This window comes from Spermophilus citellus, assembly GCF_964194105.1.
Source record: "Spermophilus citellus genome assembly, chromosome: 3".
Classification (NCBI taxonomy): domain Eukaryota; kingdom Metazoa; phylum Chordata; class Mammalia; order Rodentia; family Sciuridae; genus Spermophilus; species Spermophilus citellus.
The window spans coordinates 41,491,587-41,509,270 of NC_138184.1; the positions used below are offsets into that span (position 1 = coordinate 41,491,587).

The window sequence follows — 17,684 nt, forward strand, 5'->3', positions numbered from 1 at the left end:
CTAAATACCAACTGAATAATCTTCTAAGGATACATTTTCTGATTTCCTTTTTCCTAAGAACAGCAGAGCCGCACATGATAGGGTCCAGAGGAGAGCTCTTTGTGCCTGCCCAAAGGGAATCTAGTTCATTCTGACCAGACCAACCACAATACCAATAAATCACAGCCAGAGTTCCCAGGGAAGAGATAATCTATGCTCAAAACAATTAGGGGGAAACAAAAACAAAAACATTCCAAACCCTACATGAATAGGAATACTGTACTCAAGTTTTTCATGACTTCCTGTATTAGAATCTCTTTAGTCCTTGTCCCCTTTGGGGGAAAGGGCATACGAATTTTTCTCAGGCATAAGCCGCTTAAATCGTTTTCCTAATCCAGATAAACCACATCCTTTCTGGTGTTTCAGCACTGACAGGTGTGGGTATGCACATACACACAGGCATGTGCGTGTTGTGTGTCAAGTTAATAATAAACATTGAAATTTGCTTTCAAACACCTCTCTTCATTTGCTATAGGCTACACTTAAGTTGAATACTGGGTTGTGCAGTGTGCTTTGGCCCAAGGTCCAACAAAGCCTTGAACAACCCTACTTGTTGGTAAATGGAACAGTTTGCTCTCCTCACACATATACCCATACACATACACTCACAGTGAATGGACTCTTCACAAAAAGTCCTGAACTTCATTTTGAACCTTCTCTGGCCATGGCACAGAAAGCTCCTCCCAAGCTCCACAGCTTTAGTGAGAAGACCAACATTCTGCTTTTCTTCTAAGACCTTGGGTTTCCCTTACCTTGACTTGCTCATTTGAGGTTACAGCACAGAAAACAATCTCTGTGAATCCTTGGGATGGGAACATACGGAAACAGATACCACCAATAACACGGCCATCTTTAATTAAAGCAAGGGTTTTGTGTTTCCTGAAAGAATAAGATTATGTCAAAGTTTTACCTATCTTGGTAATAGGAATATACTTTTTGAGGCATTCTTTAATAACCAAGAAGGGGGTTCTCGCCTTGAGTTTCTATGGGAACTTCCTTCATCTAGCCACTATCTTCACTAGACCATCCTTCCACCTAGACTTTTTAGAGCACGAAACTTCAGAGTTCCCCTCAGTACCAGAGGCAACTCACCTAAGAAGTGTGTGAAGTCTACAAATGGAAAACAGAGAATGTGTGAAGGTGCTCTGAAACTGATGCACCCAATTCCCAGGGGACCCACCGTGGGGGGTCAGGGAATGCTCATGTCATGCCCAAACATGGCATGTATTTCTGAAGGATTTGTTCTTACTCAAAAAACATTACAGAAACATTATGGAAAAAAACACAAAATCCACACATCCAATTGGTGAAACTCTGTATACAGAATTTATCAGACCTTCTCTGTAAAGCATCACTCTGAACTGTCACATGTATATATTATAATTCATATGGGCTGTTGGGCTATATGTACTAGAACACATCCAATTAGAGAAGTGTGTGAGTGTGAGTGTGTGTGTGTGTGTGTGTGTTAAAGCAATGGATTTTCAAAGTTAATCTGTCTTATATACCAATAATTTTCCCAGTTTTCGCTGACCTTGGCAACAATGGAACCCACTTAAATCAACAAAACCAAAATGCTTTGATGATGAAAAAATAAAGGCGACCTCTTATTGTGTATATTCTCTCACTGCTAAAATGAATGAAGCACAGGATAGTCGCCAGCAATTTAAAATATAAAGCTCCATTATTGTTAACATTTATACATTGTTGAAAAATTAATCATAGTGCTTTTCGATGTGAAGATTAACTTGATGTAACCTATACCCACAGTGTGACATGAGGCAAGAGGATTCAGTGGGTGGTAAGGGCTGACTTTCACTATCTAAGAGGAACTACTCTTTCACTTTAAAAGGAATTAAAGAAAAAGAAAGAGCAAAGCTCAGCTTACGGGTCAAAGACAAGCCGTGTGATGTATTCTTTTGGCATTCGGGGCAGCTGATGGGAGAACACATTCTGTAGGCCAACCAGCCACATCAGGATCTTCTTATTTGGTTTCTGGTTCAGGGAATTGCCGATCACATGAAACTCGATTACACCTCTCCGTTCTTCCAGCCTTGCTGCCTCGTCCCTAGCCGAATGTGCTGACAAAAAATTGGTCTGAGATGCAAGAGGCAGGGGGAAAAAAAAAGAGTTATTGTCATAAGATAGTGAAGCTGGAACATATCAAAACTTGTCTTCTAAGCTAGGTGTAATGGAGCACACCCGTAATCCCAGCTACTTAGGAGGTTGAGACAGGAGGATCCCAAGTTTGAGGCCAGATGGGAGAACTTAAAACAAAAAGGAGTTAGACACTGAGTCAGAGATTAAAAAGTGCTTGGGCTGGGATTGTGGCTCAGCGGTAGAGCACTTGCCTAGCACCCAGGTTGGATGCTCAGCACCACATAAAAATAAAGGCATTGTGTTGTGTCCATCTACAAAAAAAAAAAAAAGATTCTCTCTCTCTAAAAAAGATTATAAAAAAATTATAAATTGGGGCTGGGGATGTGGCTCAAGCGGTAGCGCGCTCGCCTGGCATGCGTGCGGCCCGGGTTCGATCCTCAGCACCACATACAAATAAAGATGTTGTGTCCGCCGAAAACTAAAAGAATAAATAAAATATTTTAAAAAATTATAAATTATAAAAAGTGCTTGCCTAGCATAGGCAAGGCTCTGGTTTCAATCCCTAGTACTATACCAAAAAACAAACAAACAAAAAAAGTTCTTCTCTTCTTTATTCTGTTAAGATACATATTTGTGATTTTTCAGGGTCCTAAACACATGCACAGGTGAGAAAACATACATATGCATGCACATGCACATACATATACACATACACACCACGAGTTAGGAAGACAGAAAAGTTTGGTAAAGATTGTACTGTAAGAAAGCTGAGTACATATATAAGGGTGAGTATATATAAGGGTGGTATTTGGTATAAAATTAGGTATCAGCAAAATTTTCTATAAAGGGCTAGATAGAAAATATTTTAGACACTTTGAGTCATAGGGTATCTTCTGTCTTTACTACTCAACTGCTACTGAAGTGCGAAAGCAGGTACAGTCCCCAGGACACCCCCCACCGAAAAAAAAAAAAAAAGCCAGTTATAGAATATAAGAACAGGTGTAATAGTGTGCCAATAAATTTTTACTTGAAAAAAAAAAAAAGATTAGATTTGGCCTCTGAACTATAGTTTGCCAACCCCTAAGGAATCTCATTCAGCTGAGTTTTAAAGACTCTTGAAATAACATATCTCAAAATTCTCAGAATAGGCCCAAAAGCGGCAGTCACACTTACATTCTTGCATCTCTTTTTGGAGGACAGTTTTCTTCCCAGAGGAGTATGTGTTGAACCACACTAACCACAGCTGGCAGTACAACCTTTGCTTGCACTGTGTGTTCCCATCTTACATAACTCACCAGGTGGTATGCAGGCAAATGTTCAACAGCTCTTCAGGGAAGAAAAGTCCTAACTGGCATCACTTGCTCATTTCATTAGCCTACAGCTGGCTGTCCAGGTAACCAGGTGCTACTAGAGCCACTTTCAAGCTACTAAGATGTTTAATAACCAGCTTAACAAAACTCCTGAAAATTTAACAATTCTCTTTTTCATGCCAGTACAAGCCAGCTCTGGTATAATACTAAATCCACACAATAAATTCTGAAATGGTTGACTGAATCCCCACTTCATAGCTGGAAAAAAAAAAAAAAAAACCTAAGCTAATCTGTGAAGTTACTAATACTCTAAAATACAAGTATAGAAAAGGAACTAGAGTTTTTTAAGTCTCCACAGACTGAATCTCTAGAAGAAAATGGAAGGAGTAATTTTATGATGAGATCTTTTTACTCTGATATTCCAGTTTTTCGAATTATCCTCAATACCATAAAGCAAATACCCAAGGAATACAGCAAAGTAAAAATTAATACTTGAATTTACCAGAGGCACACTAAAAAGCCATAAAATTGTTTATAAAATGATGTCCAAGCCATCTTTTCATTTCTTGGAAGCAGTATAAAAAATCTCTTAAGTCACCCCGCCCCTGGGGTGCAAAGCAATGAAAAGACAGCAATACTTTTATCAAAAATGCTTTGCTTGAATCAATCAAACCACTGGTTAACAATCAGACAAACCCAAAGAGAGGGACATTGTGCAAAGCAATTGACCAAGACTAATCAACAATGTCAACATTGCAAAAGACAAAAAGCTGAAGAATTGTTTTAGATTAAAGGAGACTAAAGAATGAAGTCATAACAACTAGATGCAATGCATAATCCCTAACTGATCCCTCAACAATAGAAGGATGAAATTTAGATGAATGGAGAACTGGGGTATGGGTTGTACCCTAGGCCAGGGGTCAACAAACGTCTCAGTAAAGGACTAGATACAAATATTTTATGTTTTGTGAGCCACATATCCCCTTTTTTAATTATCAAATCTGTTGTTGTATGGCCAACCAGCCATAGATATTTCTAAAAAATAAGTGGGCCACACCTGGCTCATAAGTTGTAGTTTACCAGCCCTGTGTTAGTCTTATTCTCATGAAATACAAGCAAAAACAGTTAGGGGTTAAGTATTACAACATTGTTTTTTAAGTCTAAAGTGGTTCTAAATGATTCACAGAAGAGAGAAAAGGAGAGACAGGAAAGTCAGATGCGGTGTAATGTTAACACACTGCTGAATTTAGACCAAGGGCTATGGATTTTTATTGCAGGATTTTTGCAACATTTATGAGGGTGTGAAATTCTTCAAGACAAAACTTTCTCAACTATGTGAAATTACTGGTATGTGGCCCTGGGATGTGATATTCATCAAGGAGAATTGGTCACCTTTTGATCAGCAATTGCTACCCTCCCCACCGTGACCACTAGCTCGAATGCAGACTAGGGTGGCATGTGAACTCTAAGCATTGCCACCCCCATTTCTGAGAGCTGGAGTGGCCAGGAGACCATAGGGGGTCTGTCAGCTGGCTGCCCAGTTTACCCTGCTGACCTCTGGTCCAAGCATCGCTGCAGGGTCTGTGATGGTAGACATGACCTCATTGATCAATTCCATAGGAATATCCCCCATAACTCGGGGTCTCTTGGCCTCCTCCAGAACGTGAGAGTCATTCATTTTCCTCTTTTCTCCTATGATAATCACAATAAAAGACAAACAACGGGTGGTTTTAAACATAAAACAGAAAATATATGCCAACTATCCAACTAATGTTCTAATAACGTTGATGGATGTGGAGGTCGACTCTCACTTCATCAGGAGAAAAGGTGGCAGAAGGAGTAGGAAAAAAGGGAGCAGGTCACAGTGATTTCCAACCCTGATCCATCTGGAATATTTCCTATTTGCTATGATAATTTTTAACTTGATCTATGAGTTATTAAAGCAAATGTTTCTTCATTTGCAAAATATAAAGGGATGTTCTAGTCATTATTGGTTAGTAATCCTAATATAGTCTCTTTGTAGTAAGAGGATAGGGTCCATGACACCAAAATACAAAAAAAAAAAAAAGTTTGACAGCCGTTTTATGGCCTAAAATAAAACCAATTTTTTGAAAATAAATGTGCAGCGTCTTCATGGAAAGAATATGAATTTTCCAATTCTGAGGAGTAATGATCTCTAACATCCATTAGCTTAAGCATGTTGATCATGTTTTTAAGGCTTCTACATCTTTATTGATACATTTGCCTGCTTCATTGATGAATTACTCAGGGTTGTGTATTGAAACTTTAAACTATTATTTCTTCTTGTAGCTCAAGGAGAAATACACATACTCAAGCCTACGAGTATGTATATAAATACACATATGGTATATGAATTGTTTTCTTCTAGACAAATAATTTATTTTTTTCATTATAAAATGACTGACTTTATAATTAACTTTTTCCCATTTCTGCACTTTGGACCAGGGGTGGGGCTGGGGAATACCATTGAACTTTTTATTATTTTATTTTATTTTTTTAGAGACAAGGTCTCACTAAGTTACCCAGGCTAGCCTCGAACTTGTGATCCTCCTACCTCAGCATCCCAAATTGCTGGGATTACAAACGTGTGCCATATACCTGGCTTTTTATTGGTGGGAGGAGGGGGCCTTAAAACCTCACAAAGTGCCCCTGGCCTATAATGTAGGTGCAATTAACATGTCACATGCTGGGAAGGCCATGCAAAAGCAGAGAGAACATTTTTCCACTTTCCAGGAGACTACATAATCACTTTTTCCCCTTATGATGGTCAAGTTTTGTTTTTCCAGGTTTTTACTTTCATAAAATGTATTCATTTTTAAAATTAATTTTTTTCAACTTTTACATGTTTGAATCTAATTTATTCCTCAGATGTGAACCCCATCAAGCACACTGCCACATAGTGTTTTCACTCTCTTTAGTTAAAAAGGAACAGAGTGATACCAAGTTCTGGTCTACAGAAGATGCTTCCATATTATATATTACTTACTAAATAGCTGTATATAACTCTTACATTGCTGTTTTTAGAGATAAGAATATTTTCAGATATCTGACCAATAAATCTTCAAATTCTATGAGTGACCAAGGGAAATGTTGCAAACTATATGTTTTGTAGATGAGGTTTACACCTGTCGTGGCTGAAATCTGAAAGACTGACAGTATAATTATAAGAAAACATTTCAGCTGCATTCCAACTCATTGGTAGAGACAACAGCATACATGCTAAATATACTTCATATAAGATCCTCTTCTCTCCCTTTTCCTAGCACTTCTTTTATTTCAAAGTTTAATCCTATCCATAATTTGTTTGAATAGACAATTTTAAGTCCAATCTGTGGACAGAAAGGAACCCTTAAAACATTCTATGTGGCTGGGGATATACCTCAGAGGATATAGCATGCTAGGAAAGCACTAGAAGCCTGAAGTTCAACCCTATAGTGCCACAAAAAATAAAATAAAATAAAAATAAAAATTCTATGATTGTAAAATATTTCTACGATTAAAAGATGCTTGTCCCCATGTGGCAGATTACTTTAATGACCAAATTCTTTACCCTGCTATCAACCACATGCTTTGCCATGTGACTGCAGCTTTTCCAACAAAAAGAATAGGCAACATTTCTCCCTTTCTCTACCCCTTTGACTCTGAATTCAAATATGTGACTTGCTTTCAATGACAAAATGAGGCAGAAGTGATGGAGTAACAGTTCCAAGTCAAGGCTTCAAGACACTGCATATGTTTTCTTGCTCCCTGGTGCTTCTGCCACTGTCACAAAAAGGACATTTCTGCACAGCCCAAGGTCCCAGAAGGATGATGAGAGATATACAGAACAGAGTTTCTCTCATGTAATTGCTATAGCCAAGTAAAGCCCAGAACACAGGCCCCAGTCAACGAATAGACTTTTAAGTCCACCTCACCAAGATCCTGAGACTAGCTAAGCTCTGCCAACTACCAGACAATACACCCAAATGAGTGAGCTACGCTAATTAGTCATTACAGATCTTAAGACTGTATTCTGGATTAGTTTAGTACATAGCAATAACCTACAAACACAGTCCAAATCCTAAACCAAAGTGATTTCCAGACATTAAAATCTGGTCATGCACAATTTGTAATTGGGTGTTTTTTGTTTTTTTTTTTAACTTTTGGTGCTCTGCAGACATTGGAGCGCCTAGGGCAAGTCACAGCCCTCTCATCTCCTCTGAAGAGCTTACCTGGGTTTGCCTCAAGCCCAGAAGAGGCTTTGCAAGCAGGACTGGTGCTCCCTCCATTTGGCTGCTCAAGAGAAGATGAGTTTGAATTGTATGAAACTGTCCCGGCCACAGGAGGTGGATTGATAACTGCCCCAACAAAAGAAAAAGAAGGTATTAAATGACTATTCTTTTCAGGCAACAAGAAACCAAGACAATAAAAGACCATTCTATTATTACCAAATACCTCACAATAAAAGTCATTTTTAAAATAAAAAACATGGACATCAAGATAATAAAGACAGTATTAGTATAACTCATTGAATAAAATAAGTTTCTGAATCCATATTGAAACACATGAATGAATGAATGACAAGGAAGCAAAGTTCTTCTATACAAATGCCAACAAATAAATAAGGAAAGACTGATGGAAGGTAGTTTAAAATTTAAAAAAAAAAAATCACCATTTGGCAGCCATCATACAATAACTCATTCAGGAAAGATCATGTACGTAGACTAAACTTTATGAGTATAATTTTGATGAAGACAGAATATTTGCATAAGTCTAGAGTACCTCCTCACAAAAGTATTTTTCAATTACAAAAGGAAAAGTGGGGATGCTATGATGGAGAAAGCCAGCGGACACCAACTTCACCAAGCGATCAAACCCAATGCAAGCAACCATGGTACAAGTTGGCAATCACAAGTTTCCTGAGGTGATGAGAAAGTTGCTATATACTATATTGTTACGACAAGAGACAAAACTGAAGAGAGTCTACAGATTAGATGACAATAAAGAAAATATAGAAAAATGTTCATAACTGGTGAATCTAGACCATCTTTATCCTATTCTTGTAACTCTTCTGTAAATTTGAAAGTATTTCTAAACAAGTTTTGCTGTTGGTGTATGTTTGTTTTGCTATTGTACAAAGAGGATGCTCCTTTGCTAGCTGTGCTGCTTATCCATAGCTGAAAAGGTGAAAAATAATGAGGGGTATAGACATTCTCAGTGACACTGGTCATAGGATGGCAGATCAGATACCCAGAAAGAAAGTTCACCCAACTTTTAATGCAGTCAGAGCTCTTTGTGCAGACAACAACATTCTCATCAATCAAGAAAGTGATGGAATAAGGAAACCAAGCAATAGTGAGCCCAACCCCACCTACTTCTAACTGAATAGTAATTGATATTCAACAAATCAAAATAAAACCAGGGGTAGTGGTATGCACTTGAAGTCCCAGCTATTGGGAAGGCTGAGGTAAGAAGATGGCTTGAGCCTAAGGGTTTGAGGTCAGACTGGGCAACACAAATAGCCCCCATATCCCCCCCCAAAAAAAATCAGAATACACTGAAATACCAAACTGTAACAGTTTAGGTCAGAAATATTCCCCAGAGGTTTATGTGGTAAAGACTTGAGCCTCAACGATGCACAATTGAATGAGCCATTGGGAGGTGGTAGAACTTGCAAGTAGAACCTGGTTGGAGGAGGTGGGTCACTGGGGGCATGTCCTTGAAAGTTATGTCTTCTCCTGTCTCTCCCTTCTCCTTCCTAGCTGCCGTGAAATGAGCAGTTTTCCTCTTCATGCCCTGTCACCCTGATGTTCTGCCTTGCCTCGGACCCAAAGCAATGAAGCCAACTGACCATGGACTCAAACCTCTAAAACACTGAGCCAACATACATCTTTCCTCCTTTAAGTTGTTTTTCTCAGGTATTTTCTCACACAACAGAGAGCTAACTAATATATAGGCTGTTATGTTTCTTCTTCCAGCATACAGGCCATCTGAATTTCAAAGTACCCTGCAGTGACTCTATACCAAGAGGAAGCTCTAATGATTCATAGGACATCTTAAGTGTCTTGCAAAACTTCAGAGCCATCATTACAAATGTCATTTATTATAGTTGCATCCGTGCACAGACATGCCAATTAGGTAAATGATCATACTCATCTTTCCCCTAAAAAGAACACACTGCAATTACAGCACTATGCTGCTGACAGCTTCATGTAATACTAAAGGGACTGTATACTAAAAAGTGTATAATCCCACTCAACTGGGGACGACCTTAGCCACAGAATTAAACACAAAATTCTCACTGAGTCAAAGAACCTCGGCTTTCTTCATCCTGTTCTCTGACAGATAACATGTGGTCAGAACTTGAGCAGAGAATGGAAGATGGCGGCGAAGGGAGTGCATCACCCCCGTGGGCCGCGTCACTGTGCGGGAGAAAGACGAGGTGCAACAGCTGAAGGCTGTCTTGTTGGGAAATTCCAGCGAAATTGAGGTGCTCCAGAATCTAGTAGAGGGATTTCCATCGCGCGAGGTTCGGCTACAGGGGCCCGGGCGATTTCTCCGCACGATCGGCGGATCGCCCTGCGGCTGGAGTCTGCAGCGCGGCTGGGAAGCGGCGAGGTGCCGGAGCGGGGGTGCAGCGATGCGGATTCTGGGGGCTCCTGCCAGCGGCGTAATGGCCGTGCTTAGTGCTGAGTTCTGGCTTTGAGACGGAGGAGAGAAGTGGTCCAGTTCGGTTCTCAACACCGGTCGGACCACAGAGGAGGACAGCGGCCACCATCTTGGAGAGCTGATGGAATCATCCCTGTTTTCTACTGATCTCAGCTCATTCAGCTACGGAACAGGTGATTTCAGGCTGGCATTTGCCTGCGTCTCGCAGACAGATCGCTCAGGCTCAGGGCTAGAGAACCTGTGGAGAATGCTCCTTGGGGCTCGCTCCTAGCAAAGCATGCACCGAGCTCTGAGCGGCCGGGTTCTGGTTCCCGCAGCTGCTTTGGCCCAGGGCTGGGGAACCCGCGGAGACTGCGTATTGAAGCCAGCTCCTCATGGAGCATGCATCGAGCTCGAAGGGGCTGGGTTCTGACCCCCTGAACAGTTTTGCCCCAGGGCTGGGGAATACACGGGGTCTGCGTCTTTGAGCCTGCTCCTAGCAGAGCATGCACCGAGCTCGGAGAGCTTGGAGCGGCCGGGCTCTGGCTACCGGAGCTGCTTTGGCCTAGGGCTGGGGAACCCGCGGAGATCGCTCCTTGGAGCCTGCTCCTAGCTGAGCGTGCACCGGGCTCGGAGAGGCCGGGTTCTGGCTCCCGGAGCGGCTTTGGCCCAGGGACGGGGACCCCGCGGTAACTGCTTCTCGGTCCGGGTCCTGCTGGGTGCAGTGGGGGCCAGAGGGGCAGAGGGGAGCTGTAGAATGGATCACAAAACAAGACCCAACAATATGCTGCCTACAGGAGACGCATTTGATAGGAAAAGATATACATAGACTGAAGGTGAAAGATTGGGAAAAATCATATCACTCATATGGACTGCGGAAACAAGCAGGAGTGTCCATACTCATATCTAATAAAATAGATTTCAAGCCAAAGTTAATCAAAAGGGATAAAGAGGGACACTACATACTGCTCAAGGGAACCATACACCAACAAGACATAACAATCATAAATATATATACCCCAAACAATGGTGCAGCTATGTTCATCAAGCAAACTCTTCTCAAGTTCAAGAGTCTAATAGACCACCATACAATAATCATGGGAGACTTCAACACACCTCTCTCACCACTGGACAGATCTTCCAAACAAAAGTTAAATAAGGAAACTATAGAACTCAATAACACAATTAATAACCTAGACTTAATTGACTTATATAGAATATACCACCCAACATCAAGCAGTTACACTTTTTTCTCAGCAGCACATGGATCCTTCTCAAACATAGATCATATACTATGTCACAGGGCAACTCTTAGACAATATAAAGGAGTAGAGATAATACCATGCATCTTATCTGATCATAATGGAACGAAACTGAAAATCAACGATGAAAGAAGGAATGAAAAATCATGCATCACTTGGAGAATGAACAATAGGTTACTGAATGATCAATGGGTTTTAGAAGACATCAAGGAGGAAATTAAAAACTTCTTAGAGTTAAATGAAAACACAGACACAACATATCGGAATCTATGGGACACATTGAAAGCAGTTCTAAGAGGAAAATTCATTGCTTGGATTTCATTCCTTAGAAAAAGAAAAAACCAACAAATAAATGATCTCATACTTCATCTCAAAATCCTAGAAAAAGAAGAGCAACACAACAGAAAAAAGAAGTAGAAGGCAAGAAATAATTAAAATCAGAGCTGAAATTAATGAAATCGAAACAAAAGAAACAATTGAAAAAATTGAAAAAACTAAAAGTTGGTTCTTTGAAAAAATAAATAAGATCGACAGACCCTTAGCCATGCTAACGAAGAGAAGAAGAGAGAGAACTCAAATTACTAGCATACGGGATGAAAAAGGCAATATCACAACAGACACTTCAGAAATACAGAAGATAATCAGAAATTATTTTGAATCCTTATACTCCAATAAAATAGAAGATAGTGAAGGCATAGATAAATTTCTTAAGTCATATGTATCTGCCCAGATTGAGTCAGGAGGATATAGACAACCTAAACAGACCAATAACAATAGAGGAAATAGAAGAAACCATCAAAAGACTACCAACCAAGAAAAGCCCAGGACCGGATGGGTATACAGCAGAGTTTTACAAAACCTTTAAAGAGGAACTAACACCAATACTTTTCAAGCTATTTCAGGAAATAGAAAAAGAGGGAGAACTTCCAAAGACATTCTACGAGGCCAACATCACCCTGATACCTAAACCAGACAAAGACACTTCAAAGAAAGAAAACTACAGACCAATATCTCTAATGAACCTAGATGCAAAAATCCTCAATAAAATTCTGGCGAATCGGATTCAAAAACATATCAAAAAAATTATACACCATGATCAAGTAGGATTCATCCCTGGGATGCAAGGCTGGTTCAATATACGGAAATCAATAAATGTTATTCACCACATCAACAGACTTAAAAATAAGAACCATATGATCATCTCGATAGATGCAGAAAAAGCATTCGACAAAGTACAGCATCCCTTTATGTTCAAAACTCTAGAAAAATTAGGGATAACAGGATCATACCTCAACATTGTAAAAGCAATCTATGATAAGCCACAGGCCAGCATCATTCTGAATGGAGAAAAATTGAAGGCATTCCCTCTAAAATCTGGAACAAGACAGGGATGCCCTCTCTCACCACTTCTGTTCAACATAGTCCTCGAAACACTGGCCAGAGCAATTAGACAGACGAAAGAAATTAAAGGCATAAAAATAGGAAAAGAAGAACTTAAATTATCACTATTTGCAGATGACATGATTTTATACCTAGCAGACCCAAAAGAGTCTACAAAGAAACTATTAGAGCTAATAAATGAATTCAGCAAAGTGGCAGGATATAAAATCAACACGCATAAATCAAATGCATTCCTGTATATCGGCGACAAATCCTCTGAAACGGAAATGAGGACAACTACTCCATTCACAATATCCCCCAAAAAAATAAAATACTTGGGAATCAACCTAACAAAAGAGGTGAAAGACTTATACAATGAAAACTACAGAACCCTAAAAAGAGATATAGAAGAAGACCTTAGAAGATGGAAAAATATACCCTGTTCATGGATAGGCAGAACTAACATCATCAAAATGGCGATATTACCAAAAGCTCTCTATAAGTTCAATGCAATGCCAATCAAAATCCCAACAGCATTTCTTGTAGAAATAGATAAAACAATCATGAAATTTATATGGAAAAATAAAAGACCCAGAATAGCAAAAACAATGCTAAGCAAGAAGTGTGAATCAGGCGGTATAGTGATACCAGACTTCAAACTATACTACAGAGCAATAGTAACAAAAACAGCATGGTACTGGTACCAAAACAGGCGGGTGGACCAATGGTACAGAATAGAGGACACAGTAACCAATCCACAAAACTACAACTATCTTATATTTGATAAAGGGGCTAAAAGCATGCAATGGAGGAAGGATAGCATCTTCAACAAATGGTACTGGGAAAACTGGAAATCCATTTGCATCAAAATGAAACTGAATCCCTTTCTCTCGCCATGCACAAAAGTTAACTCAAAATGGATCAAGGAGCTTGATATTAAATCAGAGACACGGCGTCTGATAGAAGAAAAAGTTGGCTATGATCTACATACTGTGGGGTCGGGCTCCAAATTCCTCAATAGGACACCCATAGCGCAAGAGTTAACAACTAGAATCAACAATTGGGACTTACTCAAACTAAAAAGTTTTTTCTCAGCAAAAGAAACAATAAGAGAGGTAAACAGGGAGCCTACATCCTGGGAACAAATCTTTACTCCACACACTTCAGATAGAGCCCTAATATCCAGAGTATACAAAGAACTCAAAAAATTAGACAATAAGATAACAAATAACCCAATCAACAAATGGGCCAAGGACCTGGACAGACACTTCTCAGAGGAGGACATACAATCAATCAATAAGTACATGAAAAAATCCTCACCATCGCTGGCAGTCAGAGAAATGCAAATCAAAACCACCCTAAGATACCATCTCACTCCAGTAAGATTGGCAGCCATTATGAAGTCCAACAACAACAAGTGCTGGAGAGGATGTGGGGAAAAGGGTACACTTGTTCATTGCTGGTGGGACTGCAAATTGGTGCAGCCAATTTGGAAAGCAGTATGGAGATTTCTTGGAAAGCAGAGAATGGAACCACCATTTGACCCAGGTATTCCCCTTCTCGGTCTATTCCCTAAAGACCTAATAAAAGCATGCTTCAGGGACACTACTACATCAATGTTCATAGCAGCACAATTCACGATAGCAAGATTGTGGAACCAACCTAGATGCCCTTCAATAGATGAATGGATAAAAAAACATGTGGCATTTATACACAATGGAGTATTACTCTGCATTAAGAAATGACAAAATCATAGAATTTGGAGGGAAATGGATGGCATTAGAGCAGATTATGCTAAGTGAAGCGTGCCAATCCTTAAAAAACAAATGCCAAATGACTTCTTTGATATAAGGGGAATAACCAAGGACAGGGTAGGGATGAAGAGCTTGAGAAAAAGATCAACATTAAACAGGGATGAGAGGTGGGAGGGAAAGGGAGAGAAAAGGGAAATTGCATGGAAATGGAAGGTGATCCTCAGGGTTATACAAAATTACATATAAGAGGAAATGAGGGGTAAGAGAAGAATAATACAAGTGGAAGAAATGATTTACAGTAGAGGGAGTAGAGAGAGGGGAGGGGAGGGGAGGGGAGGGGAGGGGGGATAGTAGAGAATAGGATAGACAGCAGAATACATCAGTCACTAGAATGGCAATATGTAAATCAATGGAAGTGTAACTGATGTGATACAGCAATCTGTATACGGGGTAAAAATGGGAGTTCATAACCCATTTGAATCAAACTGTGAAATATGATATATTAAGAACTATGTAATGTTTTGAACGACCAACAATAAAAAAAAAAAAAAAAAAGAACTTGAGCAGATTGGAAGGATTTGGGAAAGACAAGGGTCAAAGGTCTTTCACAAATGGAAAAATCCTCCCCAGAGTCCCTCCAAAAAAAAAGCTAAGCTGATCCAGCTGAATAACTTTGGTGTCCCCCTGCCTGAAGGAGGAAATGACGCTCTTCACGCATTCCTTCTGCAAGCCTGAAGGGCACAGCTGCCGTGAACGCCAAGAGAGTGCGATGGGCAGGTAGAGCTCTGGCTCCTGAGGTGGAGTAGGAGTTAGAAATTAGCCCCAGGTATGAAACCCAGCTCCACGCCTTATAAGCTGTGATCTGGGGCAACTTGTTGCTCAACTCTGAACTTCCATGTCCTCAACCATGCAAAAGAGATGATCATTCCAGGTTCCCAAGGTCTTTGAAAAGGCTTAAAGACATAAAGCAGGCCTCAAGCTTCACAGGCAAGCAATTAATAAAAGTATTATTATTGTATTATTATTACTGAAAACCTGGGTCTCTGATCATCAAAGAACTGCATTCATAGAAGAGAAAAAAATACATAGAAAAAAAACAGGGCAAGGATACCATGGGGTGAGTACGATAAGACATAGTCATTCTCAAATACTGCACATTAGAATTTCACCTAGGAGCTTTTAAAAGTCCCAACGTGTAGGTCACGCACCCCAGGCCAATAACATCCCACTCTCTTGGCGTGGCACTCACAATTCAGAACATTTCAAATCTCCATGGGTGCAGACACGTTTGAGAATCAAGAATAGGATACAGTCAAGGTTCTAAGAAAGTCTGGAAGAAAGGAGATATAGTCCTAGCAAGGGTGCATGGGAGGAATTAGGAAAGAGTTTGTGGGAGAGATGACATTTGGAAACTAAGTAGGATCAGGACAAAGATAAAATGAGCTGGGTGCCATACCACATGCCTACAATCCCTACAACTCAGGAGGCTGAGGCAGGAGGAGGCGGAGGCTAAAGTGTGAGGAGGAGGCTGAAGTGTGAGGAGGAGGAGGAAGGAGTAGAGGGAGAAAGAAGAGAAGGGAGAGAAAAAAAAGATAAAATAAATAGCACAAGTTCAGAGAACAATGGCCAGTAATTAACAGAGAATGTGTCGAGTAAACACTGTGTCCAGACTGACAGCTCAAGTCTACAGAGAGTGTATAATATGAATGGGTAGGCCTTGTAGGTTTTCAACCAAACATGAAATTATGACCTAAGGTGAAACTAAAAGGTCACAAAGGTGTCTTTGACATGTTTTTGGTAGCGAGAGTTTTGTTTTTTTTTTAAAGTTTTTGATCAGCTAGCCTCAACAACTTAGCAAGACCCTATCTCAAAATTTTAAAAATAAAATAAAATAAAAAGAACTAGGGATGTAGCTCAGTGGTAGAGCACCCCTGGATTCAATCTCCAGTATCCCCACAGAAAAAAAAAAAAAAAATTTTAATTTATATTTAAATTTATATTTGCATTCATGCTTGGGTTTTAGGTTTTTAAAAGATCATAAATGACTCCTCAGATGCATTTTGCTGATTGGAAGTCATCAGACTCAAAAAAGCATATACTATATGATTCCTTCCAGATGACACTCTATAAAAGGCAAAACTATAGGAACCAAAAAAACCGAGCAGCCAGGGCTGGAGTATAACAATGAATGGACTATGAAGGTACTCAAGTGCATCTGTCTGGAGTGATGTGATACTTCCATCTTTTGATGATAATGACGGTTAATCAACTAAATGTATTTGTCAAAACTCACAGTACACTAAAAAGGGTGAACATTACTGTATGCAAATTATATCTCAAAAATTTTTTGGAGGGGATACTAGGGATTGAACCTAGGGTTGTTTTACCACTGAGTTACATTCCCCTGTCCTTTTATTTTTTATGTTGAGAGAGAATCTTGCTAAGTTGCCCAGGTTGGCCTCCAACTTGGGATCCTACTGCCTTAACCTCCCAAGTAGCTGGAATCGGCATGTGCCATCACACCCAGCCTCTTGATTTTGGGGGAGAGAGAGGGAGTACTAGAGGTTGAACTCAGGAGCACTCAACCACTGAGCCACATCCCCAGCCCTTTTTTTTTTCATTTTTTTATTTTTTTATTTTTTTTGTATTTTATTTAGAGACAGGATCTCACTGAGTTGCTTTAGCACCTCACTTTTGCTGAGGCTGGCTTTGAACTCACAATCCTCCTGCCTCAGCCTCTAGAGCCACTGGAATTACAAGCATGAGCCACTGGAATTACAAGCATGTGCCACCGTGCCTGGCTCTACTTGAATTTTTTTAAAGCAAAAATAAAATAACCTTTGGTGAGGGCAACACTCACAAGCCCCCATACGAACATGAGCTAGAGCTCTATGAAAAACTTTGGACGTGGAAAATTCAACATTCTGTCTTTCCCCACCGCCAGGCATAAATTGTTGCTTCAGCACTTTTTTTTTGGTGGGGGGGCAAACTTCTGTCTTCCAAGTGTCAAAGGCTGGAATTCAGATCCTTTTCCTGGGATCACTGTGACTACAAAACACATCTCTCTCCCTTCCTCACAAAATGCCAACTGATGCCACCAGCTGACCTAAGGAAATGAAAGAGATGCCCTGCCCTACTGAAAAGTATTTCACATCCTGAAACAAGATTATCACTCTCTTCCACTCACTAAC

At 40.0% G+C, this 17,684-nt stretch overlaps 1 protein-coding gene across 8 annotated transcripts in view; it reads right to left on the minus strand.

Moving 5' to 3' along the window:
* Window positions 1–17,684, minus strand: part of KAT2B (lysine acetyltransferase 2B) — a 115,546-nt gene that overhangs the window by 23,987 nt on the left and 73,875 nt on the right. For all 8 annotated transcript variants that reach the window (XR_014020968.1, XR_014020969.1, XM_081285326.1 and 5 more), the window contains exons 8-11: window positions 7,682–7,807; window positions 5,005–5,141; window positions 1,928–2,136; window positions 792–918 (exon numbers count right to left, since the gene is read on the minus strand). Coding sequence is in view for 6 of the 8 variants with exons in the window: in XM_081285326.1 (XP_081141452.1) it covers window positions 792–918; window positions 1,928–2,136; window positions 5,005–5,141; window positions 7,682–7,807 (599 nt within the window). In the remaining 2 variants the exon portion in view is untranslated. The remainder of the gene's footprint in view (window positions 1–791; window positions 919–1,927; window positions 2,137–5,004; window positions 5,142–7,681; window positions 7,808–17,684) is intronic.